General features: G+C 50.7%; 4 protein-coding genes across 9 annotated transcripts in view; 2 read left to right on the top strand and 2 right to left on the bottom strand.

Annotated features, from left to right (window-relative positions):
* Positions 1-2,312: 2,312 nt before the first annotated feature.
* Positions 2,313-7,286, top strand: CHRNA10 (cholinergic receptor nicotinic alpha 10 subunit). The gene is made up of 6 exons (XM_047879120.1): positions 2,313-2,344; positions 2,713-2,897; positions 4,185-4,330; positions 4,765-4,919; positions 5,622-6,154; positions 6,813-7,286. The coding sequence occupies exons 1-6, from the start codon at positions 2,319-2,321 to the stop codon at positions 7,268-7,270; spliced, it is 1,503 nt and encodes a 500-aa protein (XP_047735076.1). The 5' UTR covers positions 2,313-2,318; the 3' UTR covers positions 7,271-7,286.
* On the bottom strand, positions 7,254-26,323 carry ART1 (ADP-ribosyltransferase 1). 2 transcript variants are annotated; one of them, XR_007156504.1, is made up of 6 exons: positions 26,194-26,323; positions 12,563-12,680; positions 11,493-12,273; positions 10,333-10,374; positions 8,569-8,757; positions 7,254-7,281 (listed from the first exon to the last, which is right to left on the bottom strand). XR_007156504.1 is itself a non-coding variant. In XM_047879136.1 (5 exons), the coding sequence occupies exons 2-5, from the start codon at positions 12,623-12,625 to the stop codon at positions 8,678-8,680; spliced, it is 966 nt and encodes a 321-aa protein (XP_047735092.1). In that variant the 5' UTR covers positions 12,626-12,680; positions 26,194-26,323; the 3' UTR covers positions 8,060-8,677. The 2 variants fall into 2 exon arrangements, 1 of the variants encoding a protein (XP_047735092.1); XM_047879136.1 differs by lacking the exon at positions 7,254-7,281 and having other exon boundaries at positions 8,060-8,757.
* ART5 (ADP-ribosyltransferase 5) lies at positions 12,557-24,161 on the top strand. Of its 5 annotated transcripts, none has more exons than XM_047879125.1 (6): positions 12,557-12,632; positions 17,548-17,646; positions 21,155-21,350; positions 22,311-23,040; positions 23,645-23,677; positions 23,762-24,161. In XM_047879125.1, the coding sequence occupies exons 2-6, from the start codon at positions 17,558-17,560 to the stop codon at positions 23,869-23,871; spliced, it is 1,158 nt and encodes a 385-aa protein (XP_047735081.1). In that variant the 5' UTR covers positions 12,557-12,632; positions 17,548-17,557; the 3' UTR covers positions 23,872-24,161. The 5 variants fall into 5 exon arrangements, with proteins under 5 accessions (XP_047735081.1, XP_047735078.1, XP_047735077.1 ...); XM_047879122.1 differs by having other exon boundaries at positions 12,568-12,632; positions 17,543-17,646; positions 23,765-24,161; XM_047879121.1 differs by having other exon boundaries at positions 12,568-12,632; positions 17,543-17,646.
* Positions 24,786-26,648, bottom strand: part of XNDC1N (XRCC1 N-terminal domain containing 1, N-terminal like) — a 38,375-nt gene continuing 36,512 nt past the window's right edge. Inside the window, exons 24-25 of the mRNA XM_047879132.1 lie at positions 26,194-26,323; positions 24,786-25,311 (exon numbers count right to left, since the gene is read on the bottom strand). Of these exons, the coding sequence (XP_047735088.1) occupies positions 24,932-25,311; positions 26,194-26,323 (510 nt within the window). The 3' untranslated portion in view covers positions 24,786-24,931. The remainder of the gene's footprint in view (positions 25,312-26,193; positions 26,324-26,648) is intronic.

Raw genomic sequence — 26,648 nt, 5'->3', positions numbered from 1 at the left:
ATGTACACTGAAAACTAAAATATTGCTTAAAGAAACTAAAGACAAATGGAAAGACATCATATTCATGGAATGGAAGATTTAAAATATCCATACTAACCAAAGCAATCTACAGATTTAGTGCAATTCCTACCAAAATCCCAGTGGCATTTTTTTTTCAGAAATAAGAAAATCCATCCTAAAATTCATATGGAATCTCAAGGGACTCTGAATAACCAACACAATCTTGGAAAAGAACAGAGCTGGGGGACTCACGCTTCCTGGTTTCAAAACTTATTACATAGGTACTGTAATCAAAACAGTGTGGTATGGGCATAAAAACAGACATCTAGACTAATGGGTTAAAATAGAGAGCCAGGAATAAACCCTCACATGAGGGTCAAATGATTTTTGATGAGGGAGCCAAGACCATTCAATGGAAGAATTTGTCTTTTCAACAAATGGTGCTGGGGTAACTGGATATCCACATGCAAAGAGATAAAGTTGTACCTTTATCTAAACACCATACCTAAAATTTTTAAATGGATCAAATACTTAAATATAGGAACTAAAACTATAAAACTCTTAGAAGAAAATACAGGGCAAAAGCTTCACAACATTGGATTTGGCAATGATTTATTGGATATGACTTCAAAGTGCAGGCAAAAAAATAATACAAACGGGACTTCATAAAATATTTAAAATATTGTTCACCAAAAGAATATATCAACTGACTAAAACAGCCCATAGAATGGAAGAAAATATTTACAAATTATATACCCTATAAGGGCTTAATATCCAGAATATAGAGAGAACTCCTAGAACACAACAACAACAAAAAAACAATTTAAAAATGGACAAAAGGCTCAAATAGACACTTCTTCAAAGAAGACATATAAATGGCCAATAAGCACATGAAACCATGTTCAACATCACTAATCATTAGGGAAATGCAAATCAAAACTATAGTGAGATACCAACTTATACCCATTACGATGGCTACTATTTAAAAAAAAGAAAAAATAATAAGTGTTGATGAGGATGTGGAGAAATTGGAACCCTTGTACCCTGTTTGGTGGGGATGTAAAATGTTATGGCTATTATAGAAAGTAGTATGGCGATTTCTCAAAAAAAAAAAAAATTGAATTACCATATGACCTGGCAATTCCATTTCTTGGTATATATCCAAAAGAACTGAAAACAAAGTCTTGAAGAGATATTTCTATTTTCATATTCAGCAGGATTATTCATACTACCCAAAATGTGTAAGCAAGCCAAGTATTCCTCAAGGAATGAATAGATAAGCAAAATGTAGCATATGCATACAATAGAATATATATAGCCCTAAAATAAGAAAGTTCTGACATATGTAACAAAATGGATCAATCTTGAGGATATTATGCAAAGTGAATCAACTGATCTCAAAAAGACAACTACTGTGTGACTCCACTTACATGAGGTACTTAAGTCAAAATTATGGAGATAGAAAGTTTAGAACTGTGGTTGCCAGGGGCTGGAGACTTGTGAATCTAAGTGTGTGTTCCTGAAGATATCACTGAGATTATAGTTGGTTGACTACTGTGCATCAGACAATATGCTGGGCACTTTTGCCTTGCATTATTGCTTGTCTCATTTAATCCTTTCAAAGTGAGGACTGTTAATCCCATTATCCTGTATGAGAAAACCTAAACCCAGAGAGTTTCAGTAGCTTGCCCATGTCAGACAACTCATAAGACAGAGCTGAAAGTGACTCTAAAGCCTGTGTTTTCCCTGCTACCCCATATCACCTATGGTGTTTGGGCATGGGGAAAACACTGAGGCTCCGATTGGGATGGCTGTAGGGAGCTGGAGGTGAGGATGTGAGCTGCATCCCCTGCTCTGTGGGGCCACCTGGAGGAGCCTGAGGCTCAGTTCCCATTCCCACCAGGAGGGGAGAGCTTGATTGGCACAAAGTGCCTACCTAGCCTGGACAGATGTGTTCGATCTCTCACTGGAGGCAGAGCTGACAGTTTAAAGGAGGCTTCAAGAATTCAGTAATGGTGGTAGAACTCGGAGGACAGCATCATCCATGGGTCCTGCTTCCTCACACCCCTGATCCTAGGATCTCTGTGCCCTCCAATACCCCAGGCTGGGCTTCAGCTGAGCCTGGGTGCTGACTTACAGAATTTGAATAATTCAGGGCCCGGTAACCTAAGGTGTCAGTTTCAATTACTCTGTTCCCATGGGCACAGGTGTCCCAACCCTATAATTAAGCTAATGAAAACGGCAAAGGGGGAGGGGCCTGCAGCCCTATGCCTCAGAGGGCTCAGAGCTGATGGAGTCCCTGCCCCGTTCTGCTGAGAATGTGCCAGGCTCATCCGGAGTCCAGGTATGGAGAACAGAGAAAGGAAGTTAGGGGGCTGAAATAGAAGGAGACAGGAGGAATGAGTGGAAGGAGGAAGACCAAAGTCAAAGAGGCAGAGGCCAAGAAAGAGTTACAGAAGAAAAGACAAAAGGAAGTGGAGACGGAGATGCTGAGTGAGAGAGGTAAAGGGGGGTGGGGGGGCAGAGACAAGTGCAGGGGCAGAGGCCAGAAGAGGAAAGGACTAACAGAGGAGAAAGAGCAGATGCCAAGATCCAAGTACTTAAATCCAAGGGCAGGTACAAATAGGAGGGTGAGAGAACTGGAAGAGCCGCAGGGCTCCCCAGAGGGTAGCTGGACCCAGCAGAGATTTCAGTCTTACTTCTGACTTGCAGGTATCGTCCACACCATCCCTGCCAGCAGAGCCTGATGCTGCCCTCAGTGGGGCCAAGAGGCTCACACCCAGAGACCTGCCCCACCTCTTGCTGTGGCAGGGCCATGGGGCCCCGGAGCCACCATCTCAGCCTAAGCTTCTCTGTCTCCGGCCTGGGCTTTCTGCTCCTGCTCTCGCTGCTTCCAGGTGTGAAGCTCAGTAAACCAGCCCTGCTTCTCTGGGCACTGCTGCTGTTGCCTTCCTCCCCAAATCTCTCTCCACACCCTATTTCTCTTCACTACTGTGTGGGGAACAAGTGTTCTATCTGGGTATCATGGAGGACAAAGGTGCTGAAGGGGACAAGAGAAGACCTGCCTGGCCGGGGTGGGAGCAGTGATGGAAAAGCCAGGGTGAGGGGGCCAGATCATGAAGGGCCTTGAATGCCAAGCTGAGTTTAGACTTTATTAGCAGGCAACAGAGAGAGATACTGAACACTTTTAAGCAGCTACTGGCCTGGTCAAACTTGAGTGCTTAAAAACCTGATCTCAGAAATGTGAAGGTTGGTTAGAGAGACTAAACTTGCAGCAGGGGCAGTGAGAAGTCCTCTCAGCTTCAGAGGTGAGTAGACATTCAAAAGATGCCCAGTAGCATGGCTGGCAGGACTCGGGTACTGGTAGGATTGCAGGGGGGGGGGCAGAAAGGAGGGATAATTCCCAGATTTCTGGCTGAAATCACTGGGGGATCAGTGCTGTTTGCTGAGATGGGGAACACAGAATAAGGAATAGGTTTCAGAGCATGGGAGGAGGAAATGAGTTCATATTTTGGACCTACAGCCTTAAAGGTACCAATAGGACATTCGGGAATGAATTGTATTTATGGGTCTGGAGCTCAGGAGAAAAATCTGGGCTGAAAAAAAAAAGGCCAAGGACAGGATTCTGGGGAACAATACTTGAGTCAGAGGCTGAAGACAATGTGGTATGTCACAGAAGTCTAGAGAAGAGAGGATTTTCAGAAGGAGGGATAGCCCACAGCATCAGAAACTTCGAAGAAATCCACAGAGGTGCAGCTGGATAAGTGGAGACAGGTTTGAGAGACTGGAGCGGGAGGGGGGGGCAGCAATGGGATTAACAACAACACCTGGGTGAGAGATGAGACTCCTATCATCTGTTTAGGCCCCTGTTGCATTTGCAGTAGGGCAAGCAGAATCCAGGTCCTTAGGAAGGGAAAGGGTGGGGGAAAAAAACAGCGTGCTCCAGAAGACAGTACCAATTTAGCAATTTAGTCCTCAGCCTTCACCTCACTCATCCCTGGAAGCAGTCCAGGGAGGAACTAGAACCACAGCTAGATGGACAGAGAAGACATCAGGAGAACCAGTCAGATGGCCAGGAGATAGCACAGCAGGTGACAGGTGCCAGCCTTGTGGGGATAGAGGGTGTGAGCAGAGGGCCCTGGACAAAGGTCTCAGATGCACAACCCTGTTTCCTGGTCCCCCAGAATGCTTGGGAGCTGAGGGCAGACTGGCTCACAAGCTGTTCCGTGACCTCTTCGCCAACTACACAAGTGCCCTGAGACCTGTGGCAGACACAGACCAGGCTCTGAACGTGACCCTGGAGGTGACATTGTCCCAGATCATTGATATGGTGTGTTGTGGTGCAACCTTGGAGCATGCCTGTGGCAGTGTCAAGGAATTGGAGGGGGGTGGGGGGGAGGGAGTGAGAGAATGGGATTATTCTCCAAATAATTCTTATCTATAAACATTAATATTAACAATAATAACAGCTACTAACTGTTGGATACTAACTGCTGGGTGCCCACAGTGTGTCCACTACTTGCACACTTGGATTCCTGCCCAGCAGGGATTATCACCCATGTAACTACTGAGGAAACTGAGACCTAAAGAAGAGTGGAAAACTGTCAAGGTCACATAGCAAGGTCAGGCCTGGGTAGGAACTGGACTGTGAGCCAGCTGCGTTTGTGGGTGCTGTCCAGAACTCTGTAGGTGAGTGTGTACACACAGGGGAGGGTGTGCATATATGTGTGCCCACACCTGTGCCTACTCCCTGCCACCCACTAGGATGAGCGGAACCAGGTGCTGACCCTGTACCTGTGGATTCGACAGGAGTGGACAGATGCCTACCTACGATGGGACCCCGATGCCTATGGTGGCCTGGATGCTATCCGCATCCCCAGCAGTCTCGTGTGGCGTCCAGACATCGTACTCTATAACAAGTACTGCCTGCCTGGGACCCTCCCCCTTCCATCTGTTGCCCTTGGCTCTAGGTTTGCACTGATTCCCCATCCCCACAACCTAACTTGGTTCCTGGAAGCTTTTCCCCCAGGACTCTTCTAAGCTGCCAGCCCCTCCATGATATGCCCCACTTTAGACTCTCCCAAGCCAACCCAGGCTGAATGTCTCCTGGGAACCCACTGTGTGGTCTAGGGGCCATTTCTGTGTCTCTCACAGAGAGGGTTCTGGGGTACAAGTGCCTCCTGATGGCATACTCCACCCTTCCAGGCCTGCTCCAAGTCTCCCAGGACTCCCCGACGGCCTACCTAGGGACTTCCTCTAGGGCCTAACACTCTGGAGCATTCCTTTATGCCACCTAAACCAGTTGTGTTTCCCAGACAACACATGGCTCTGCATATTTTCCCCCAGGGGCCCCCTAGGAGATTTGCAGATAACACAATGCAGCCAGGTGCCATCTTTTACAGATGTGTTTTCACCCTGCCCTGGCCTAGATCCGTGTCTCCTCTAGAGTCTGCAGGCGCCACCCCTTCTGAGCCTCCAAAGGCACGCAGGGCCCTCTCTGCCACCCCCTCCACCCTCCAGGCGGTCCCTGGTAACCCACAGGGCCCCGGGGGTCACAGAGCTGCTGCAGGAGTCTGCCGCCCAGCAGCCTCCTCAGGTAGCCCAACCCCGCCCGCCCACAGGGCTGATGCACAGCCGCCGGCCTCGGCCAGCACCAACGTGGTTCTGCGGCACGACGGCGCCGTGCGCTGGGACGCGCCGGCCATCACGCGCAGCTCATGCCGCGTGGACGTGTCGGCCTTCCCGTTCGACGCGCAGCGCTGCGGCCTGACGTTCGGCTCGTGGACGCACGGCGGGCACCAGTTGGACGTGCGGCCACGCGGTACCGCCGCCAGCCTGGCCGACTTCGTGGAGAACGTGGAGTGGCACGTGCTGGGCATGCCGGCACGGCGGCGCGTGCTCACCTACGGCTGCTGCTCAGAGCCCTACCCAGACGTGACCTTCACGCTGCTGCTGCGCCGCCGCGCCGCCGCCTACGTGTGCAACCTGCTGCTGCCCTGCGTGCTCATCTCGCTGCTCGCGCCGCTCGCCTTCCACCTGCCCGCCGACTCGGGCGAGAAGGTGTCGCTCGGCGTCACCGTGCTGCTGGCGCTCACCGTCTTCCAGCTGCTCCTGGCCGAGAGCATGCCACCGGCCGAGAGCGTGCCGCTCATCGGTGAGCCACGAGGGCGCGGGTCGAGGGTGGTGAGGGGGCGGGGAGTGAGCCGTCTCCTCCGTGAGACCGGCCCCCGCCCATCCCCAGCCCAGCCGTGCCGGCCCAATTCGGTGTGGGAGTTGGGGGTGAGGGTGGGGGTGTTCCGGGAGCATGCCTCATTCTGAGATTGAGGGGAGAGGGTAGGCCCCTTCCAGGAAGACATCCTCCCCCTCACCCGTCGTAACAGGCAGTTTGCATTGAGTGCTGGCTGTGTGCCAGGTCCTCTCCTAAGGGCTTGTCATTTATTAACTCAGGGAGCCCTCACCACAGACCTGTGAGGTAAGTTCTGTTGTTATCCCAGTTGTACCAAAAGAATCAATAACTTGCCCCAGATGGTGCTTCTACATTTGAGAGCGTGGCTTTCATGGATTGTGAGGGAGTGCAGAGTCCAGCAGTGAGGAGAACAACTAGGGAGCACGTGGCTTGTGAGAACTCACTTGTAGGAACAGGGGATGAGGAGACCTTGGCTCTTATGTCCTTCCTGGCTCCATCCATTGGGATTGGAGGGTCCTGAGAGCCTCATGGTGGATGAGCTGGTGCCTATTTGTGTTGAGGCAGTGGGCAGACTCAGGCACCCTGAGTTCTTGTTTTGGGCCCCAGCTCACTCTCTCTCTTTCAGGGAAGTACTACATGGCCACCATGACCATGGTCACATTCTCCACAGCGCTCACCATCCTTATCATGAACCTGCATTACTGTGGTCCCAGTGCCCGACCAGTGCCAGCCTGGGCTCGGGCCCTCCTCCTGGGACGCCTGGCACGGGGCTTGTGCGTGCGGGAACGAGGGGAGCCCTGTGGGCAGTCTAGACCACCTGAGTCACCCCCCAGTCCCCAGCCTTCTGATGAAGGGGTTCACCCTCCAGCAGTTCCTTGCCATGAGCCACGGTGTCTGTGCCATCAAGAAGCCTTGCTGCATCACGTAGCTACCATTGCTAACACCTTCCACAGCCACCGGGCTGCCCAGCGCCGCCATGAGGACTGGAAGCGGCTGGCCCGTGTGATGGATCGCTTCTTCCTGGGGATCTTCTTCTCCATGGCCCTGGTCATGAGCCTCCTGGTGCTGGTGCAGGCCCTGTGAGTCCCAGGGGTCTGATGCAGCCACAGCACCCCCAGACAGAGATGGAAAGGCCAGGTGGTTGTTGGTTCTCAGGCCACCCAGTCTCTCCCCACTGTGCCTAACAGCCTGGGACACCCTTTCTTCAGGATCAGCACTGCCGATTTCACAAACCACAGGGATCGCTTGTCTACATACCTTAACCACTAAGGGAAATCCAGAGTTTGCCACTCCCTTAATCCCTATGGAAGAGAAACTCTAAGAAGGGTCAAAATCAAAATGCAGTCCTGGAGGAACAGAATTGAACTTTGATGCTGAGTGTTAGAAATGTTAGAGTGGCAAGGGTGCAGGTTATATGAGAAACAGAACTACCATGTTTCTTTGTCTTCTCTTATTTCCTTGGTGGCTATTATTTTAGGAACTTGGTCTTGCCAGTCCCTGCCTAGGACTCAGGGTAAAGGATTCAGGATTCTAGTTTCCAGAGCAGGAGGCCACACCAGAATTTTGGCCCCAAAGCCCCAACTCATAATAAAGTAAGTGTGTGCCTAGCACCTCTTCAGTGTCCTGTCTTAACCCTTGGGACCCGTGGTAGTGGAAGTTGGGGATCCAGGATTGTCTCTCTAGAGACGGGAACCTTAGGACACATAGATCAGAGCAGAAATTATATGTCTTTGCTGACAAGAATTCAATTGCGCATTCAGTTGAGACCCTGGCAGAGAACCTAATGCTGTCTCTGCTATTTCTCCTGCTCTCTACTGTCTGGAGCTAGAGCCAGTCCACATCATTCCTACACACTGACATTCAGAGAGCTTGAAAATGTCCAGAGCAGGGCACTGCAGAGATGAGCCATTCGCAAGATGTTTGTTCCTTTTTGATTTACACGTTTTCTAGTACTACCTCTGTGCTTTAGACCCAGTCCCTGCCTTCAGGAAGCTCACCATCTGATACAGGAGGCAAACATGAACACGTGGTGTAGAGAAGCATCTAAGGACCTGTGGGAGCAGAGAGGCAGGACCCCTAGCCCAGCCAGGTGGGAGAAGTCAGAGAAGGCTTCTTGGGAGAGTGAATAGGAGCTTTCCAGGTGCACATGTGAGGCATTTGAGTAATACCAGCAAATGCTCTGGCCAAGTGCTTTCCTCCCCATTCCCCCCCAAACTAGTTTAACCTCCAAGTGAGTTGTTGCCTGTTGTAGAGACCCCCGTGTCTATTCAGTGTCTCATTCTTAGAGCCTTGGCTAAGGCTCAGTCCTCAGATTCCCTTATTTCTCCATCAGCAGGCCTGGCAGCTACCAACGTCCCAGAGTTCCCAGCAGATGGAGTTACCATGGATCCTGGCTGCCTTTAAAGCACACATGTGGCCAACATCCCCATGTTGGGTAGAGGCAGCAGGCAGAGCTGTTCAGTGTTGGAAGGATGATGGGAGGCCTGGAGTCTATGGAAAGGTTCCTCTGACAAGGAGCCAGAGTGGCAGTAGGAGGGACCAGACTGCAGAAATGGGGCCTTGACTCATGGCTGTGGGAAAAACAGAGGCAGAGAGAGAAGTTTTCAGGGTAAAATGAGGTACATAAATAAGACGAAGAGGAGCGAGCAGAGTGAGCTGAAAACACAGACACACAAAGTGTGATGGGAGCCAGAGATGCAGATATGCAGACCATGGATTCAGGGAGGAGGGTAGGCAGATGAAAGAGCCCCAGTTCCCCTTCCAGAGGTCACTAGGTTGGTCTATGCCCCTGCCCCCTACTGAGACAAATGAGGCATCACAGAGTGGGTTGAACAAGGGGAAGAGATATGATGAGAGCTCTAGTGATGCTCATCTTTGCCCCTCTGCGAACCCCTGATAGAAGTACTGATGGACCAGGGGGAATCCTTAACTTGTCCAGTGCTTGAAATGACATTACCAGAACTCAAGTTGGTTGGAGCCTGGAGATATGGCTTCTGACCCTGGCTCTGCCACTGACTCCTTCTGTCACCTTGGGCAAGTCATTTCTGTCTCTGGGTCTCCTTTACTATATAATGAAGGTAATACTCCCTGTTCTTCCTCCTTCCAATAGTTTATTGTACAGTAAGGATAAAATAAGATGGTGTCTGGAGAGAAATGGGGACCAGGTAGTGTGGTGGTTCAGAGTGTGGCTCTAGAGCTGGGCTCTCTGGACCCCACCCCTTATTAGCTGTGTGTGTAGGACTGGTTGCTTCACTTCTCTGGGACTTAGTTCCCTCATCTGTAGAACAAGGGTGATGATAGTACCTACCCCACTGGGTCATGGTGAGGATTCATGGCGTGGTGTGCCTGGAGCATGGTATGGGACTGTGTAGTGGAGAATGGTGGGAATAAAGTAGATGCTAGGGCCCCCTCCTTCACACTGTTCACAGAGCCCTGGAGGAGGGAAGAGGGACCTGAGGGGGATAAGTGGCTAGAGTTTCTTTCTTGGGAAGGGCCTATGCCAGTTGGTTCCCCTGGAAAAGCCCCTTCCCACCTAGAGAAGTGGTGGCTTAGGCAGGCCCTGGAATAGTGGGTATTCAAGGGAAGAAGAGTCACAACTGAAAGGGACCTGGGGATCATCTAGTCTAATATGCTTATTATACAGATAGGAAAACTGAGTCCCAGAGAGAGTGAGTGATCACAGAGAAAGGGCAGAGCTCAGATAAGATCCCAGGTCTCCAGCACCCAAGACCTGACCTCAACCTTGGAAGGTGGTCTACAGGAGCCCTGAGGTTAGTAATAGAGACAGTGGGTTCTGCAGCTGAAGGAGAAGGCCCAGAGAGGACTTTGGGAGTGGTCCCTTCCCTTCATCCCCCCACTGCAACCTGGATCTCTCCGGTGCATGATCATTGACCTTCTGTGAAGGAGAGGGCCCCATACTTGGGGGCAGGTGTATCAGCTTGCATGACTACTGCCCCATACACACATCTATGTCCTCTAAGAGAGGTTAGCAACCCCCACAGGTGTCTACTTAAGAGAGTTTACTTGTTTTGATTAAAAGAGGGTTGTTTTCCTTTCAAGAGTGACATGAATTCAGGAGGGGAGTCCAACCCCAGGGCACCCTGCTCATCCTTGAGCTGAGGCCCACATAGGCTTGCAGCTCTTACCTGAGTTATCCAGACGGCAGGGCCCAGACTTGCACTGCTTATCTGTAGGGAAGAAACAGTAAATAATCAAAGTCTCAATAGCTCTCAGGTCAGGAAAGAACGCCCAAACCCTGTGGTCCATCCCCAACTCATTCAAGGAGAAGCTGATACATTTTCTTCTAACTCTGCTTCCTTATGGTGGGACCTCCTTTGCCTACATTTGACTTGACCCATGAGCAGCAGAGCCAGAAGGGAGCCATCCCTCAAAGCCAGGGTCTATTCTGGGTACCCTCCTGCTTCCTTGGCCTGTAGCTTTGCCTCACCTCTCCCTCTCCCATGCCTTGTCCCAGCCAAGGAGGCACTAGTTTATGTATTTTGCGTGTCTTTTTCATCTTCCATTAACTCATGCAAGCTCATGGTGCTGTCCAAGGTGAGAATGGTAGCCATACTGGACTTTCTCCTATCTTAGATGTGGTCCACAGTTCCAGGCAACAACCTGCTTCTAATTATGCAAATTAGGCCTCACAAGCCCCTGGGCATCATTCGGCCAGGACCAGTAACCCCCAACCCCTTCAGATATTAAGAACCTGAGGCTGGCCTCATGATTCCATCTCTGGCCAGTCCTGGAGGATAGACAGGAAGAGTATCCAAGACCTGCCACAGCCTGAGCTGGAACTTTGGGGCACAGCCCCTAACGGCTATCTCACCACCCACCTGCACCCCTACCCAGCGCACACGACAGCACAGGATTTCCATTCAGCCGAATGCATGTGCTCCTCTTGGAAGCTGAGGTTGGGGCTCTTAATCAGACCCGGCATCAATGGTCTGGGTGTCAGTGCTATGGCCAGAAATTAATTGCCTTCCAGCTTCCAGCTGGGAGAAAAGCCTGACCAGTTCTGTTTGGCTCTCAAATGTCCATAGACACCTGTCTTGGTCAGAAAACCCTCTTCAACCTCCCAGCAGGCAAGTGGCCAGCTCTGGCTTAAGCACCTCCAGGGACAAGCGTCCTACTACCTCAGAAGCTTGTCTCCCCTTAGAGGCAAGGGGGTGGAGGGGCAGAGGGACAGGACTGGGTCCCCCTTACTATTAATTTATTTGTAATATTTGTGTATGTATCCCCTGAAAACAGAAGGGGAGGCCCATCTTCTGCATAGATGCTGATCAGTGCATCCCCTGCTCACCTTTAATGTACTCACAGTTGTATGTGCTGCGCTTGCCCAGGGCCCGGAGGTAAATGCGGGCAGGGCCCTGGGCTGGTCTGCTGGCATTGATTACCTGGAAGGTCTCAAAGGGGGGGATCAGCACCTCATCCTCCCCAGGGAAGAAGGAGTAGCCCTTGATAGGTGCCCCAAGGCAGGTCCAGATGCCAAAGAAGGTGTCCTCCCCAAACTGCTGGGCTGCAACATTCTGTAGGGAGGCGGAGGCAAATCCTCCCAGCCTTACGGTGGCTCCAGGTGCTGCTGGCCGGAAGCGCAGGCCATGCACCCCTCGGAACACCTGGCGGCACTGGGGTGAACGCTGGCCCCTACCCAGCAGCTGCAGGGCCTCGGTCAGCAGGAAATGGAGTGTCTTGAAGGAGAAGTGGTGGAGGTAGGAGGCTCGGGAGCGGCCCGCCTCCCGCACGGCTGCGTTGAACTGCTTGTGCAAGGGGCTGTTGGCTGTGTAGGCCAGGAGGGCCACCCCATGCTCATCGCGGAAGCCAGGGGGTGGCAGGGGCAGCCGGGTAGGGCTGGGGCCCCACTCTGGTCCCCAGGCCTGGCGCTCCTGCCACTGGCTGCTTGCCAGTGCCCAGCCGTCAGCATACACTTTGTTGGCCTGGAACTCTGTTTGGTTGAGATCCGGGAGGGCAGCTGTCATGGCTGCTGCACAGCCAGCATACTGGTCATCAAAGGAGGCTGGGGCCATATCCAGGGGCATTTCTTGAGAGAAGAGGTCTCGTTGAGTGATGGGGTGGCTCTGGGCCTGAGGGAGAGGGAGCAGTAAGGACTGAGAGGATGAGCCTCAGGAGAATGGGAGCCTGTCACCAAATTTCTCCACTTAGATGATGACGCTGAGAGCCCCAAACGCACCTGGAGGGGAAGGGGATTGGGAACGACTAGCTGCAGAGACCAGGGTCTGGGACTGTCCCCTCGGGCTGGGCAAGCCCCAAAGGAAGCATCAGTCATTCTCTCCTCCCATGGCTCCTCACAGGAAGCTGACAACTCAGCCGACAACTCCCTGCTGACATGGGGACGGTGGAGGATAACCATACCTGAAGTGCTTCCATGAGGCCCATGGACACAAGCAGCAGAGACACCATGGCAGGAGGCTGCATGTTGGAGGTAGCCCTAGACAAGTTACTATCTCTCTTTGGGTCTCAGTTTCTTCATCTAGAAAATGAGAATGTTAATATGTAATTTCATAAACATTAATTGAAACCTAATCTGTGCCACTCCCAGTGCTTGGCACAGAGTCACAACATAGAAATGAAGGCTCGAGAGAGAGTAGACCCTTCTTGCTGGAACATAGGAATATGGGAGACTTCCTGGAGGAGGTGTTACCTGAACAAGGTCTTTCAGATAAATAGGAGAATAAGGCTTCAATCAGTGGAGACTGGGATAGGAAGATTGGCATTTGGGGTGGGAAAGGAGTCGTGGGTAGCAGAAATGAGAAGAGCAAAGGTGTTGAATGTAAAAAGTGAAAGACATTTTATCCAGCACGGCACAGCTTGCAGTGTGGGAATGTTGGGGCCGTTCGTGAAAGGTCCTGACTACCACAGTAAGAGGTCTGGGCTTCACCCAGTGGGGGATGTGAGGCTGGAACAGGGCAGATCCAGGACTGGTCACCTGGTGGGACCATGGCAGTACTCCAGGTATAAGATCCAGCCATCCTCCCCTCCTGCAGTCCTGGTGCCAACTGAGCCCTCCTCCCCTAAGCCCTCGATTGCTTCCAGGGCAGGGACAGATGTAGACCCCCCAGGTGGTAAAGGAGAGGGGCTGGGAGTTGGGGAGAGGATGAGATGGGGAGTGAGGCTCCAAGAAGGCAGAGTCCGGCTTGGGGTAAGGATTGGAGCAGACAGTCTCTCCGTGTCCTCTCTCACTCTTAACTGTGCTTGCTGTTACTGTGACAGTAGTATCCTTTCGGACCTTTTTCTGTGCACATGCAAGTAATTTAATATTTAAATATGCATACACACCTAGTTTTCTGTACACAGGCTGCTTTTGGTTTTTATTTTCTTTTTTTTCAAAAAGGAAAAGGAACATGCCTTTTCATGTTTCACATACATCTCCTGTAACCTTTTTTCCAGGAAACAATGTATCAAGGATTTCCTTCCACATCATACATTCATATCTACCTTATTCATTATAATGGCAGCATGGGATTTCATAATATAGCTAAACGATAGTTTATTCAACTATTTTCTTCTGGGCACACATTTTGTTTGTAACTTTTTGACATTTTTGACATTACACATAATACTTTATGAACATCCATGCATGTAAATCCTTATCTACTTATGGGCATATTTTTATAGGAAAGATCAAGAAGTGATATAATGTTGAAAGGATATGAATTATTGTTTATTTGGCACTGCTAAATTACCACCCAGAGGTACTAGTTTGCCCTTCTGCAACAGTGAATGAGAGTGGCCTTTTCTCTATGTCTTTGCCAGTTCTAGTTATTATGATTTCTCTCTTTTTTTTTTTTCTTTCTTTTTTTTTTTTGAGAGCAAGAATCCCAAGAGCACTCCATGCTCAGTGCAGATCCCAACAGGGTCTTGATCCCACGACCCTGGGTTCATGACCTGAGCCGAAATCAAGAGTCAGCCTCTCAGCTGACTGAGGATATCTATTTTCTAATTCACATTTCTGCTTACTAACAGGATCAATCTTGACTTTAATGTTTAATGTTTTAAAGGTTTAAGTTTTTTAAATCTTTTTAAAAAATATTTAAGAGAGATAGAGAAAGAGAGAGAGAGAGAGAGAGAGAGGGCAAGCCGGGGGAGGGGCAGAGAGGGAGAGAGAGAATCCCAAGCATGGAGCCTGATGTGGGGCTCAACCTTACGAACTGTGAGATCATGACCTGAGCCAAGATAAAGAGCCAGACGCTTAACTGACTGAGCCACCCAGGTGCCTCTAAAGGTTTAATTTTTTTTTAAAGTAATACATTTTCATTGTTCAGAATTTAAATAGTCCAAAAGGCACACAATAAAATATCTTTCTCTTGCTAATTTCTCACTCCATCTCCCCAGAGGCAACCAACATTCCCATTTTCTGTGTATCCTTCTAAAGATACTCTATGCACATATAAGCAAATTCAAAGATATTTCTATTTTCCTTCTTATACACAAATGGTAAAACAGTTAGTGGTTCTCTGAGAATCTGATGAAAGGTGAAACGTCTCCTCAGAAAATGGAGGGGCATCTGGGTGGCTCAGTCGGTTAAGTGTCCAACTTCTGCTCAGGTCATGATCTCACAGCTCATGGGTTCAAGCCCTGCACCAGGCTCTGTACTGACAGCTCAGAGCCTGGAGCCTGCTTCATATTCTGTGTCTCCCCCTCTCTCTGCCCTTCCCCTACTCATGCTCTGTCTCTGTCTCTCTCTCTCTCTCTCAAAAATAAACATTAAACTTTTAAAAAAGCAAATGGATGTATGTACCCTCACCCAATGTTACATAAATTTCAGGTGGTTATGTCTCTGCCCCCAGTCTCATTCAGGTTAAGCATCCCTGTTCTATAATCTGCTGGGTGGGAGGAGGCTAAACTTTGATGGTTCAGCCCACCCACAAGTCCACACACAGGGGCAGTGGATAGTTCTCATGCATGCTGATACCTCAGCTTATGCTGAGCTTCCCACCTCTAGTTTTCCATGTTATTTTTGTGCCCAAGACTTTCTCCATCACCCTGTAAACTTGCTCAGGGCAACCCAAAAGTGCAGGGGATTTAATGTTCCCAGGGACAACCCTTAACCAAGGAAGAATGGTAGTCAGATTCCCTTTCCCACAGAGGGTACCCAGTGGGATTAAGCCCCAGTTGACCACAGTGGTCACAGTGTGCTCATTAACGCACTTTTTTTGGGGAGGGGGTGCTTTTCTCTTCTCCATCCCACTTTGCCACTTTTTAAATTTTATTTAATGTAATTTATTGTCAAATTGGCTTACAACACCCAGTGCTCATCCCAACAAGTGCCCTCCTCAATGCCCATCACCCACTTTCCCCTCTCCCCCACCCCCCATCAACCCTTAGTTTGTTCTCTGTACTTAAGAGTCTCTTATGGTTTGCCTTCCTCCCTCTCTGTTTGTAACTATTTTCCCCCCTTCCCTTCCCCCATGGTCTTCTGTTAAGTTTCTCAAGATCCACATATGAGTGAAAACATGATATCTGTCTTTCTCTGACTGACTTATTTCACTTAGCGTAATACTTTATCCATTCATCAGTTGATTGACATTTAGGCTCTTTCCATAATTTGGCTATTGTTGAAAGCGCTGCTATAAACATTGGGGTACATGTGCCCCATCCACTTTGCCACTTTTAAACTTGTACTTTCTGGGATCAACTTACAAATAAGCTCACTACACCCAAGTCCTTGTCTCTGGATTGGCTTTTGGGAGACTCTAAACCAAGAGAGGGGGTCTTTTGGGGTCACAAATCATCAGAATGTGGCCCAGAACTGTTCTATTAGCTTGGACCCTAGAATGATCATATAAGCAGCAGACCTGAGCCCAGCCAGCAAAAAGCTGAGGCAGACTGGCAGCTTGAAGCAGAGCAGCCTAAGCAAACTCACTTTAGATTAGACAATCTATAGTCAGCCCAAAAACCTGTGAACATGTGAATAAACCTTTGCGTGCCACGAGATTTTATGGTACAGAGCAAAATGGTTATGCAGCGAAACCTCACTAGGCCAACTCTATCTCTTGCCATCTCTCTGCTGCCCTTGTTTCTATCCTCATCTCTACCCTGCAGAGACAAGGCAAGAAAAGAGAGAGTTCATAGGCTTGGGATAGGGAAGTCTGAGTTCTGAAGTGAGAGTGAGGACCTTGAATCATGTGGCCTAAGATACTAGCAGTGAGGATGGACCCAGAGTCATTAGGTATAATTTACTAGACATGGTGTCTGATGGGATATAGGGGGTGCAACAGAGGGAAAAATCAAGGATGACATACAGATTCCACACTCCAGTCTGCTAACAGAGGAGGAGCAGAGACACTTTAAAAGCTCATTTTGCCCATCCCAGCACATGATAGGTGCTCAATACAAAATGAATGAATAATCAGGTTTAGAGGAAAAATGGTGAGTTCAGTTTGGCATGTGTGGACTCTCAAGGGGCAAATGTCCAAGGGATAGAAGAATGGACAATAAGATGAGACATTTGAGAGTCATGGGTGTATTGAAGTCAGAGAAGACATAAGATCCCCAGGGAAAGGAAAAAGAGGGCTGAGAAGCAAAGAAAAAGCTGCCTGAAGCCAAAGCACAGGCAGACCAAAACATCTTGGGTTTCTAGAGGCTCTTCACTTGGGTCTCATGAAGTACCCTGGTATTCTTGTGATAATTTCCTCTTTAAATTTTTTTTTAATTTTTATTAATGTTTATTTATTTTTGAGAGAGAGAGAGAGAGAGAGAGAGAGAGAGGCAGGCAGAGAGAGAGGGAGACACAGAATCAGAAGCAGGCTCCAGGTTCCGAGCCGTCAGCACAGAGACGGATGCGGGGCTTGAACTCATGAGCCATGAAATCATAACCTGAGCTGAAGTCGGACGCTCAACTGACTGAGCCACCCTGGCACCCCAATAATTTCCTCTTTAGGTTTTATCTAGCTTGCCATTGAAAGAGTCTCATATAATATACCTACCATCTCTGTTATTCACCCAGTCACCCAAAATGGTCACTTCATTCATCAAACACTAAATTAGTTGCCATCTAATCACCATATGGATCCATCCTAGAAACTCCTTTTCTTTTCCCACCCCCACATCCCTTGCCATGGCTGAGGTCTGCCCCTGCCTCCTCCCTGATCTCCCTGCCTCAGCTGTCACCCCTGCTAATCCACCCTCCACAGAGCAGGGAGAACAATGTTTCTAAAGCACAGCTGGTCAGGTTGCTTACCTGCTTAAAACCTTGTGTGCCAAACCTAACTGGAAGAAATATTTCAAAATACAGAGTAAAAATGCAGAGATGAAAATTATGAGGGAATACATGAGAACACATCTAGAAAGAAAAAAAAAGCAACAAAACACAACTTCCTTCCTTACCCTCAGGACAGAATCCTCCTCATGCTGGCATTTGAGGTGCTCTGTGACCTAGCCCTCCGTGACCTCTTCAGCCTTGTGCTTGCCTTCTCCAGTACAGAACAAAGTTCCAGGTGAGGCTCCACTTCTTCCCTCCCCGTGGCTCTGCACACATTGCCATCTGCTGGGGATGCCCTTCTCCTGCTACCCACCTTTCAAGGCTTAACTCAGGGGTCCCCTTCACCAGGGAGTCTTCTGATGACTCTGTGCTCTTAAATCACCCTGTGCTTCCCTCTGTCACCGTCCTAATCGTACTGTGTTGCCCTTATGTGTCTTTCCCCTCCTGGCCTGTGAGTTTCTTGAAGGCAGGGACCAGCTATGACCTGTTCTGTGTCCCCAGAGCTTAGCCCAAGGCAGCCACAGATGAGGCCACCTGGAATGTTTGCTGAGAATCTGAGAGGCTTTCTGGGTGCAGCTAACAGTGTAGACCACTGCAGAACAGTAGTTTGATGACTTTGGTGAGCAGTGTTTGGGGGAATGGGGTGGGGCCAGAATGATGGGGAGGTCATGGGAGGCAAGGAAGTGGAGGCACTGGGCAACCCCTTATATCACACCTGCCCTTCTGTTTTTCCTCTCATCTTGTTCAGGGTACTTGTCATTTCTCCTTATCCAGATCCTCACTGAACATTTCCTTTTGGGGATGTGACTCTTAAGTCCCTTCCCAGGAACCCCTAAGTTTCTCAATGCCCCAAGCCTCCCTAGGTATCCTAAACCTCTCCATAAAAGGGGCTACGGTCTGAATATCTGTGTTCCCCCCAAATTCATATGTTGAAATCCTAATACCTGCTGTGATGGCTTTAGAAGGTGGATCTTTTAGGATGTAATAAGTTCATGAGGGCGGAGCCCTCATGAATGGGATTAATGTTCTTTATCAAAGAGACCCCACAGAGCTCCCTAGCCCCTTTTACCATATGAAGACATACTAAGAAGGTGCCAGTTATGAGCCAGAAAGAGTGTCTTCACCCGACCATGCTGGCACCCTCAGACTTTCAGCCTCCATAACTATGAGAAATGTTTGTTTATAAGTTATGCAGTCTGGGATATTTTATAGCAACCTGAACAGACTAAAAGTTTCCCTGAAACTGTTCCTAACTCCTGAAACTCCACCACCAATACCCCAAATTTCCCCTTTAAAAGAGTCTTTCCCTGCCCTGTGCCCAGGAGGAGGGCGGTGTGCCCCTTACCTAGGCCTTCTCCAGGGAAGCTGGTGTTGGTCTTCTGCGATGGCCACCAGGGGAGAGGGAAGGCAGGTTTCTCCTTTATACTGTCAGTCCCTCACCCCCTGTCCCCACACAGCTGCTCAGAAATGTGACACTCCCCCATCTATTTCTGGATGTCTCCTCAAGGCTTGGGAACACTAGCCTCTGCCCAGTCTGCCCTGGGCCTGTGCTCCTCCCATGTGAAAGGGAACCCCTGAAGCCAGAGAGAAGGTGGGCTGAGGCATCGAGGATCCAGGCTGGAATGACTGTCTCCCCATTGGGTTTGGTCCTGTGCACAGCACCCCTGTCCTTGGTATCTTTTACATTTGCATTTTATTCCTTTTATGTGAGCATGGAGACTCACCTAACATGCCAGGAGAGATTCCCAGATTAAGGTGGCTGGGTCTGGCCAGCACTGATTTGCTAGGTGATCTTAAAGGACTTTCTGCTTCTGCCTCAGGGCCTCTGCTTAGTGACTAGATTTGATTCCATCTCTTGGGGCCTTTCTTGGATTTCCATATTTGGGGATGGGGGAAGCACTTGCATCAGAGAGGACAAAACTCTGATCCACTAGATCTGATACCAAGGACTTGTTTCAGCAAGCCTACCCACCCCAGACAGTATCTTCTGTTCCAACAGCAAATGCTGAGGGTCCTCCAGGGACAGAGGCAGCCAGGATACACAGGCAAGATGCTGTTTTTCATAGTCATGGTAGACAATAGAGAAACTCCTGATTTTCTAATCTAGTTGAGCTTTGGGATAGTCGGTCTCATTGGAAGGGGACAAGAGTACTTGTCCTTTTTTTTTTTTTTTTTAAGTTTATTTATTTTGAGAGAGAGAATGTGCACAAGCAGCGGCGGGGGATGGGCAGAGAGAAAGGGAGAGAGAGAATCCCAAGCAGGCTCCATGCTGTCAGCGCAGAGCCCAACACAGGGCTTGAACTGGTGAATGGTGAGATCATGACCTGAGCTGAAAAAGAGTCAGATGCTTAACTGACTGAGCCACCCAGGTGCCCCAAGAGTAGTTGTCTGGCAGCTGTGTTTGCCTGACAAGTGTTCTAGTTTTTTGGGATGCCACTCCTTCCATCTACCTCCCCACATCTCTCCAAGCCTGTATACACAGTTTGTCTATTTGGGGCTATAGGAAGGAGTTTGGGAGAAAGCAGGATTCTTGATGAAGGAAATTCTTTATTTGGCAGGCAGCCTGAGGGGATCGGGCAGCAGGGATGGGGCTAAGTGAGTGAGCCAGACCAGGATGGAGGCCCTGTGGTTAAGTCTAACCTTGTAGGCCCACTTTCGCCCCCGCAAGCAGCAGGAAGCATCTCTTTAAATCCTGACATTTGAGACCCCCCCCCCCCCCCCCACCAATTCCCATGGCCACTGTGAGAGTAACCCTCCCACCCCCAGCGGCTCAGGCTGCCAGAAAGCCGTCCCCAGAGCTGCTTACTGATTTCCTCAGCTGGCCACTTCTCCCATTACCTATGATTTGGCATCCAAAACTCAGAGCCAGGTTATTTATAGACAGGCCCGCAGCAGGGGAGGGGAAAGGCTAGTGTTTATAAACATGGGGTCACCTGAGTCTAAGAGGTCCAGAGAGGGAGGGTCTGGGGAGAAGTGGTACTGGCCCCTGAGGCTGTGAGATAGCTCTGCATCTGGTCCCACCCCACTAAAGGGAAGGGGAACGATGAGTGCCGCTCAGAGGTCCGACCACAAACGCTCCAACGTTTGGGCCATATGCAAATATCATGCAAATCAGCAAATGCACCAGCGGAGACTTTCTGGTGGGCGGGACCCTCGTGGGCCTCCCCGGCGTAGTGGTCTGGGAGGTGGGGCCCAGCCAGGTCAGGGCCCACCTGAGGAAGAGGCAAGTCTCACAAGTCTCACAAGTCTCACAAGTCCCTCCCTCATCCCTGGCCTCGCTCGGAGCCAAAGTGGATTCTGGAGAAAGACCTCGCAGTCCTAGGGGTAGGGAGGTACGCCCCTCGGCCCCTTCCCGCGCCACACCCGCTGCCCCCACCCCGTGTCCGTTGTTGGAGAAGAGAGGTGTCAGGTTACCGCCGCGGGGGCTATAGTTAGCCGCGGGACTTTGTTGATCGGCTGGACTCCCGGGACAGCGCAGCGCCCGCCCGGACTTGAGCCCCCTGCCTCCTGCCCGAGCTATCAGGGCCCCTTCCCGCTCTCGCCCCTGCAACTTCCAGGTGGGTTTCCCGGCCTGCCTCCCCCTCCCTTGTCCGGGCGAAGCCAAATAACGGCTCCACCTTTACCATCGCAAGAAGGTCCCCGAGCAGAAGACGCTGAGCTTGGGGGCGACTGGGAACTTGGGGAGCGGAGCCCTGGGGTTTTGCGGAGGACAATTAAATCTAAAGCCCCGCCCACTCCCTTAGGCCCGCCCTTAGCCCCGCCCACGCCCTCCTGGACTGTATCCTGAACGGGGGCACTTCACACCCGAGGAAAGGACCCAGGTCTTTGTCCCCCAGCCCATCGCCAATGGTGCCCTCGACATCTGGACCTCGCTTTCCTGAGTCTCCCCCCAAAACGATGCTGGTGGCTCTGCTGATGGCTCTCCATGCCCTCTGGCAGGTAACTGGGGGAAGCTTCTCCCACCACTAGGGGAACAAACAGTTCAGGGGCAGACCAAAAAGAGGTGGACTGGGGGGCTGACTCTTCAAAAATCTCTCCCAGGGACTCTTGTCTAGGATCCCAGTCCTCTTAATCTTCTTCTTCTCAGGAACCTCCATCCCTGCAGGCAGCCCCAAGTTCCCATTCTCTCTCCCTGAATCCTCACCTCCACCCACTGGTCCTCCTAGGATCCTCCTTCCTTCATATCATTCCTCCCCACTTCCTGTCTGCCACCACAGGCGCAGCCCAGGCAAAGCGGCTTGCGCTACCTGTGCGCTGCCCTCCTGCAGCTCCTCCTAGACCAGGGCTTGACCTCCTCCACACACCCCACCCCATGTTTGGAAAAATGGGCTTCTAAAGCAGGAGAAGACTCAGGAGTCTCAGAGCTGACAGTGTCTTGGTGTTGTGGCATGAGGGGGGAAGAGAATCTAAGGATGGAGGCAGGGTCAGGTCACTGGACATTGGCTGTATATTTGTATATCACCTGAATACTGATCTTAGAGCCAGAACAGTGCTTGGAAGTCATCTAGCCCCACTTCCTACCAGGTACAAGAACTTCTCTAATGACAAAATGACCCCATCATGTTGTACAGAAGTGAAGATCTATATGCTGTCCTCACAATATCCCTGTGAGGTAGAAAGTATCCTCAGTTTATACGCGGAGAGCCCATAAAAGTTAAAGAGACATACACAAGATCCCACAGCTAGTAAATGGGGAAGTCTGCATTTGAACCCATGTCTGTCGACTGCAGTGGCTGTGCTATTTAAGCCCTTGAGCTCTTGCCAAATTGCATATACTATATATCTGGTCATAGAAATGAGATACTGTGTTTCTGAATTGATCTGCCACCAAGGGCCCCCGTCCAGTGCTCTGAACTTCTATCCTTTCCTATGTGGCTCCTCTCTTTCCTACATCCATAGGCCCGGGCTGTTCCCATCCTGCCCCTGGGCCTGGCTCCAGACACCTTTGATGATGCTTACGTGGGCTGCGCAGAGGAGATGGAAGAAAAGGCAGCCCCTCTGCTGAAGGAGGAGATGGCTGGCCACGCCCTGCTGCGGGAGTCCTGGGAGGCAGCACGGGAGGCCTGGGAGCACAGGCGTCGAGGGCTCACCCTGCCCCCTGGCTTCAAAGCCCAGCACGGAATGGCCGTCATGGTCTATACCAACTCATCTAACACTTTATACTGGGAGCTGAACCAAGCTGTGCGAACAGGCGGTGGCTCCCGGGAATTCTACATGAAGTACTTCCCCTTCAAGGCCCTGCATTTCTACTTGACCCGGGCCCTGCAGCTGCTGCAGGGCAGTGGGGGCTGCAGCAGGGGACCTGGGAAGGTGGTGTTCCGAGGCGTGGGCACACTTCACTTTGAACCCAAGAAGCTGGGGGACTCTGTCCGCTTGGGCCAGTTTGCTTCCAGCTCCCTGGATGAGGCAGTGGCCCGCAGATTTGGTAATGCCACCTTCTTCTCTCTAAGGACTTGCTTTGGGGCCCCTATCCAGGCCTTATCTGTCTTTCCTGAGGAGCGCGAGGTGCTGATCCCCCCACATGAAGTCTTCTTGGTCACCAGGTTCTCCCAGGAAGGAGCCCAGAGCCTGGTGACTCTCTGGAGCTATAATCAGACCTGCAGCCACTTTAACTGTGCCTATCTGGGTGGTAAGCCATGCACGAGGGAAGCAGGACTGGTGGGATGGGTGAAACAAACCAGGATGCCCTTTCAGGAGACCCACTTGGTTAATGGGAAAGCTGAGGGCCAGAAGTCAGCTGTAATTACTATTCTCTGTGACTTGGGTTCTGCCAGCTCTTAAAAGGTCTTTTAAGTGTTTTCTGGATCTATGAACATTCTCAGGTGATTCTGTAAATATTCTCAAAAGGTTCTATCTGCTGTATAGTCTGACCAATAGAATCTGGTTAAGGAGATTGATAAGCAGAGGAAAGCGACGGGTGCTTCTTCAGATCTCAAGAGGCCCTGGGCTTAATGGGTTTGACAGGACACATATATGATGCTGTTCCTAAGTACTGAGGCAAGGACAGCATGGAGGAGTGGCTGGGGCCAGGGTGGGAGCAGGGACGGATAAGCAAGCTGGAAAGATTTTCCAGGGGAAGAAAGAGGAAAGAAAGTCAGAAGTCAGCATTTTGGAGAAGGGAAAGCTGGATTGAGAAGGGGGAATGGCCCACGCGAGGACCTGGTAGGAAGGGAAGCTTGGGGTATGAGGGTCTGTATCTACATGGAGGCCTCTCATGGTGCTATCTGTTGCAGGGGAGAAGAGGCGGGGCTGTGTATCTGCACAAAGTGAGTACTCTTTGCCCCCTCCCTCAGCTGCTTCAACTCCCCCTGGCCCTACTGACCCTTCACCTTCTTTTCTTCTCTCTTCAGCAGGAGGACAGCCAGACTCCACCTCCATCGCCCAGGACTTCTCTCTACTCTCCTGGAAGACCCTGTTCTTGGCACCTAGGGGCTTCCAGATCTCAGGAGTTGGGCCCTGAAAGTTCAATATCTGCCACTTAGGAGTTCTGGGAACTGGTGACCTTCATATGAAGAAGGGAGCTTCGAACAGCCTCGAAGCGAGAAAGTGGTTTCGGACACAGCCCTAGCAGCCACTTCCCCAGGGATGGGGACCCACCCAGCCATCTCTCTATCCAGCCATCTCCCCTCCCAACCAGGATGTGGGGGGATCTGAGGCCACGGCAGGGTGGAGGGAGCCCTGCTGTGTGGTGGTAGGGACTCCCTGGGACAAGCACGGGTAGTACTATGACGATCACTCAATTAAACAGTATTGCAGTGTGGTGACATCAAATTTCATGATTGGTTTATTCCATGAGACCAGACCATCTACTCTGCTCTAGCCTTGCCAGACTCAGAAACTGAGGGACTAAAAGGATGACTTCTTGATCCCTCCTAGACATGGTCTCCTATGCAGACCCCTGTCACATACCACAACTTGCAAAGCAGAAACTTTTAAGAGTCAGAGATTCCCCACAACCTCCAGAAAGGAAGGCAGAAAGGGAGAAAGGGAGGGAGGGAGGGAGGGAGGGAGAGAGGGAGGGAGGAAGGAAGGAAGGAAGGAAGGAAGGAAAGGGAGGGGAGGGAAGGAAAGAGGAGAGAAGGAAAGGAAGGAAGGGAGATGGATTCATCGCCCATTTGTCAGATGAGGAATGCAAAGCTAAGGAAAGAAGCAACTTGCTCAAGATCAAAGAGTTAGTATTAAAACCAGGCTCCCTGCCTCCCAGTCCAGAATCCTTTCCACTAATGATGTGAAGGAACTCAAGTAGGAGCCTAAACCCAAGATACCTGGGACCCCATAGCAAGACATTTGTCTGTCCTGCTCCCACAAGAGTCCATTTCAGGGACAAGGGAAAGGGATCTCAAAACGTGAAGAGACAGAGATCCTTACACTCTCTGGAGGCATCTGACATCCAGAACAGAAACTTTATTGAGGCAAGTAAAGCAGCACAGGCTTCTACTAAGTGACCCCTACCCTCACTTATCTAGGCCTCTATACCTAGTAACAGAAGAAGGGACCCTCCCACTGCATCAGGACCCCCCTTAGATTCCCAAATCTTCCTCCTGGGGCAGGTCCCCAGCCGCCTCTGATTCTTGCTCCCTGTGCACTAACACGTGAGCTGGGGAGGAAGGGCCAGACTCTCCAGAAGCTGGAGTCCTAGCCCCTCCAGCATCCTGAAGCCCAGTTTCCGAAGATACCTGGGTCCCCACAAGCCCTGGCACTGTCAGCTCTGGGGTTTCAGGGATGGGGGGGCCCAGATTCTGGAAGCTGTTGCGCACTCGGGTGATGTAGCGACTGAGGACGCTGGCACCTCCTGGTGGTCGGGGTGTCCCTCCCTCTTCCAGAGTCCGCCGCACACCAGCCACCTCACTTTGCAGTCGAGACACAGTCTTGGTCAGCTCTGTCAGTCTGTTGCCCAGGTCTGGGGGTGTGGGGGAAGGTATTGATGGGGATCATCTCAGAAGATGAGCGTGCCCTGAACCACTTCTACCCTCAACAGAATCTCAGGGGACATATGCCTGTGGGTCCTGAGGGAGGAAAACTGGAGAAAGTGAGAGACTGGCTCGTGGGCAGGGGATCAGGAGCAGGCAGAGTCTGGGGCAGATGAATCTGAGTGGGGCTGAGGTGGCCATGAGTTTAGAAGATACAAAGAAGGAAAGGGATCCTCTCCCCAGAGAAGGGGTCAGGAATCACAGGGATGGGAAAGTTTTAATGGGTAGAGATTTGTGCCTCTGCCCCTGTCAGCCCTGTTCCCATCTAACCATCCTCAGGGCCCAGTTTCAATTACACCTCTGCTTTCTCCCATTTCTGGTCCTCTATTCTTCTACCTTCCCAATAGCCTGTCAAAATAATAGGTGCTGTCTCTCTCTCTCTCTCTCTCTCTCTCTCTCTCTCTCTCCCCTGGGCTCCCATGGCAATTTGGGTCTCTCCTAGCTAAGCACTATCTGCCTACAAAGATGGTTTCTCTTTCTCACCAGACTGAAAGTTTCCCCTGTGTCTCTGCTTGACATAGTACCCCCTCCCCCCAAGATGAGGCTGGAACAAACGGAATGTAGTGGTGAATGGTGGTTGAGTGAGTGAATAAGTGAATGAGTGAATAATGAGTTAAATGAGTGAGTGAATGGGTAAGAGAGTGAATGAATCAACAAACACATGAAGGATTAAATGAAATGAATGGAATAAATGTCTGAATGGCTCAGAGAGTCATTGAGTAGAAAGGCCACACTGCAGGGTGTGTTTGGGTGTGTGGTATTTATATGAGCAAGGACTGGCAATGGGGAAGGTTTGGGGGCAAGCCACTAACCTTTCCGACGGGTCTCCTCAAACTCCCGCCGGGCTGTCTCTATGTAGCGCTGTACCAGGGCCTTGATGACTCGGAGGCGGTAGGATCCACGTTCTCCCTCCCCAGGCCCTGCCCCTGCCCCAGGATTGGCCTGCGATGGGAACACCAGAGGGTGAGAGAGACCCCCACCCCAAGCCATTCTCTAATTCTTGTGCCCTCCCCCAGATGATAAAGGTTGGAGGCCAAGTCTGTGCAGACTTTGCTGCCCCTGAAGGCCACATAGTTAGACCCTGATGCAGTCCTGGAAGACAGGAGGCAGACGCTGAGGAATGGCCAAGGGTAAGAGAACCAGGGTAGGGGGGCGAGGGGTCGGTAGGGGTGCAGGGGGTGGGTGGGGCAGGGCAAAGACAAAAATGTTGAGCCGGGCACAGTTGAGTTCTCTCTCCTGCCACCAACCCCATCTTGGTTTTCTTGAG

This window comes from Prionailurus viverrinus, chromosome D1 (genome assembly GCF_022837055.1).
Source record: "Prionailurus viverrinus isolate Anna chromosome D1, UM_Priviv_1.0, whole genome shotgun sequence".
Taxonomy (NCBI): Eukaryota; Metazoa; Chordata; class Mammalia; order Carnivora; family Felidae; genus Prionailurus; species Prionailurus viverrinus.
This window is presented reverse-complemented; position numbering and strand designations above follow the sequence as displayed.

Bases quoted from the DNA above. Each gene is read 5' to 3' on its own strand.
- CHRNA10 (XM_047879120.1), top strand. From the start codon at position 2,319: ATGTGCCAGGCTCATCCGGAGTCCAG. The intron at 2,345-2,712 runs GTATGGAGAACA...TCTGACTTGCAG, and splicing joins CAGGCTCATCCGGAGTCCAG to GTATCGTCCACACCATCCCT. The intron at 4,331-4,764 runs GTGTGTTGTGGT...GCCACCCACTAG, and splicing joins TGTCCCAGATCATTGATATG to GATGAGCGGAACCAGGTGCT.
- ART5 (XM_047879121.1), top strand. From the start codon at position 12,576: ATGAGGCCCATGGACACAAGCAGCAGAGACACCATGGCAGGAGGCTGC. The intron at 17,647-21,154 runs GTGAGGCTCCAC...CCACTCCCTTAG, and splicing joins AGTACAGAACAAAGTTCCAG to GCCCGCCCTTAGCCCCGCCC. The intron at 23,041-23,644 runs GTAAGCCATGCA...TATCTGTTGCAG, and splicing joins TAACTGTGCCTATCTGGGTG to GGGAGAAGAGGCGGGGCTGT.
- ART1 (XM_047879136.1), bottom strand. From the start codon at position 12,625: ATGCAGCCTCCTGCCATGGTGTCTCTGCTGCTTGTGTCCATGGGCCTC. The intron at 10,375-11,492 runs GTGAGCAGGGGA...TCTTCCCTACAG, and splicing joins CAACTGTGAGTACATTAAAG to ATAAGCAGTGCAAGTCTGGG. The intron at 8,758-10,332 runs GTAAGAGCTGCA...TTTTTCCCACAG, and splicing joins CTGCCGTCTGGATAACTCAG to CCATGAGTCAAGGCCCCATT.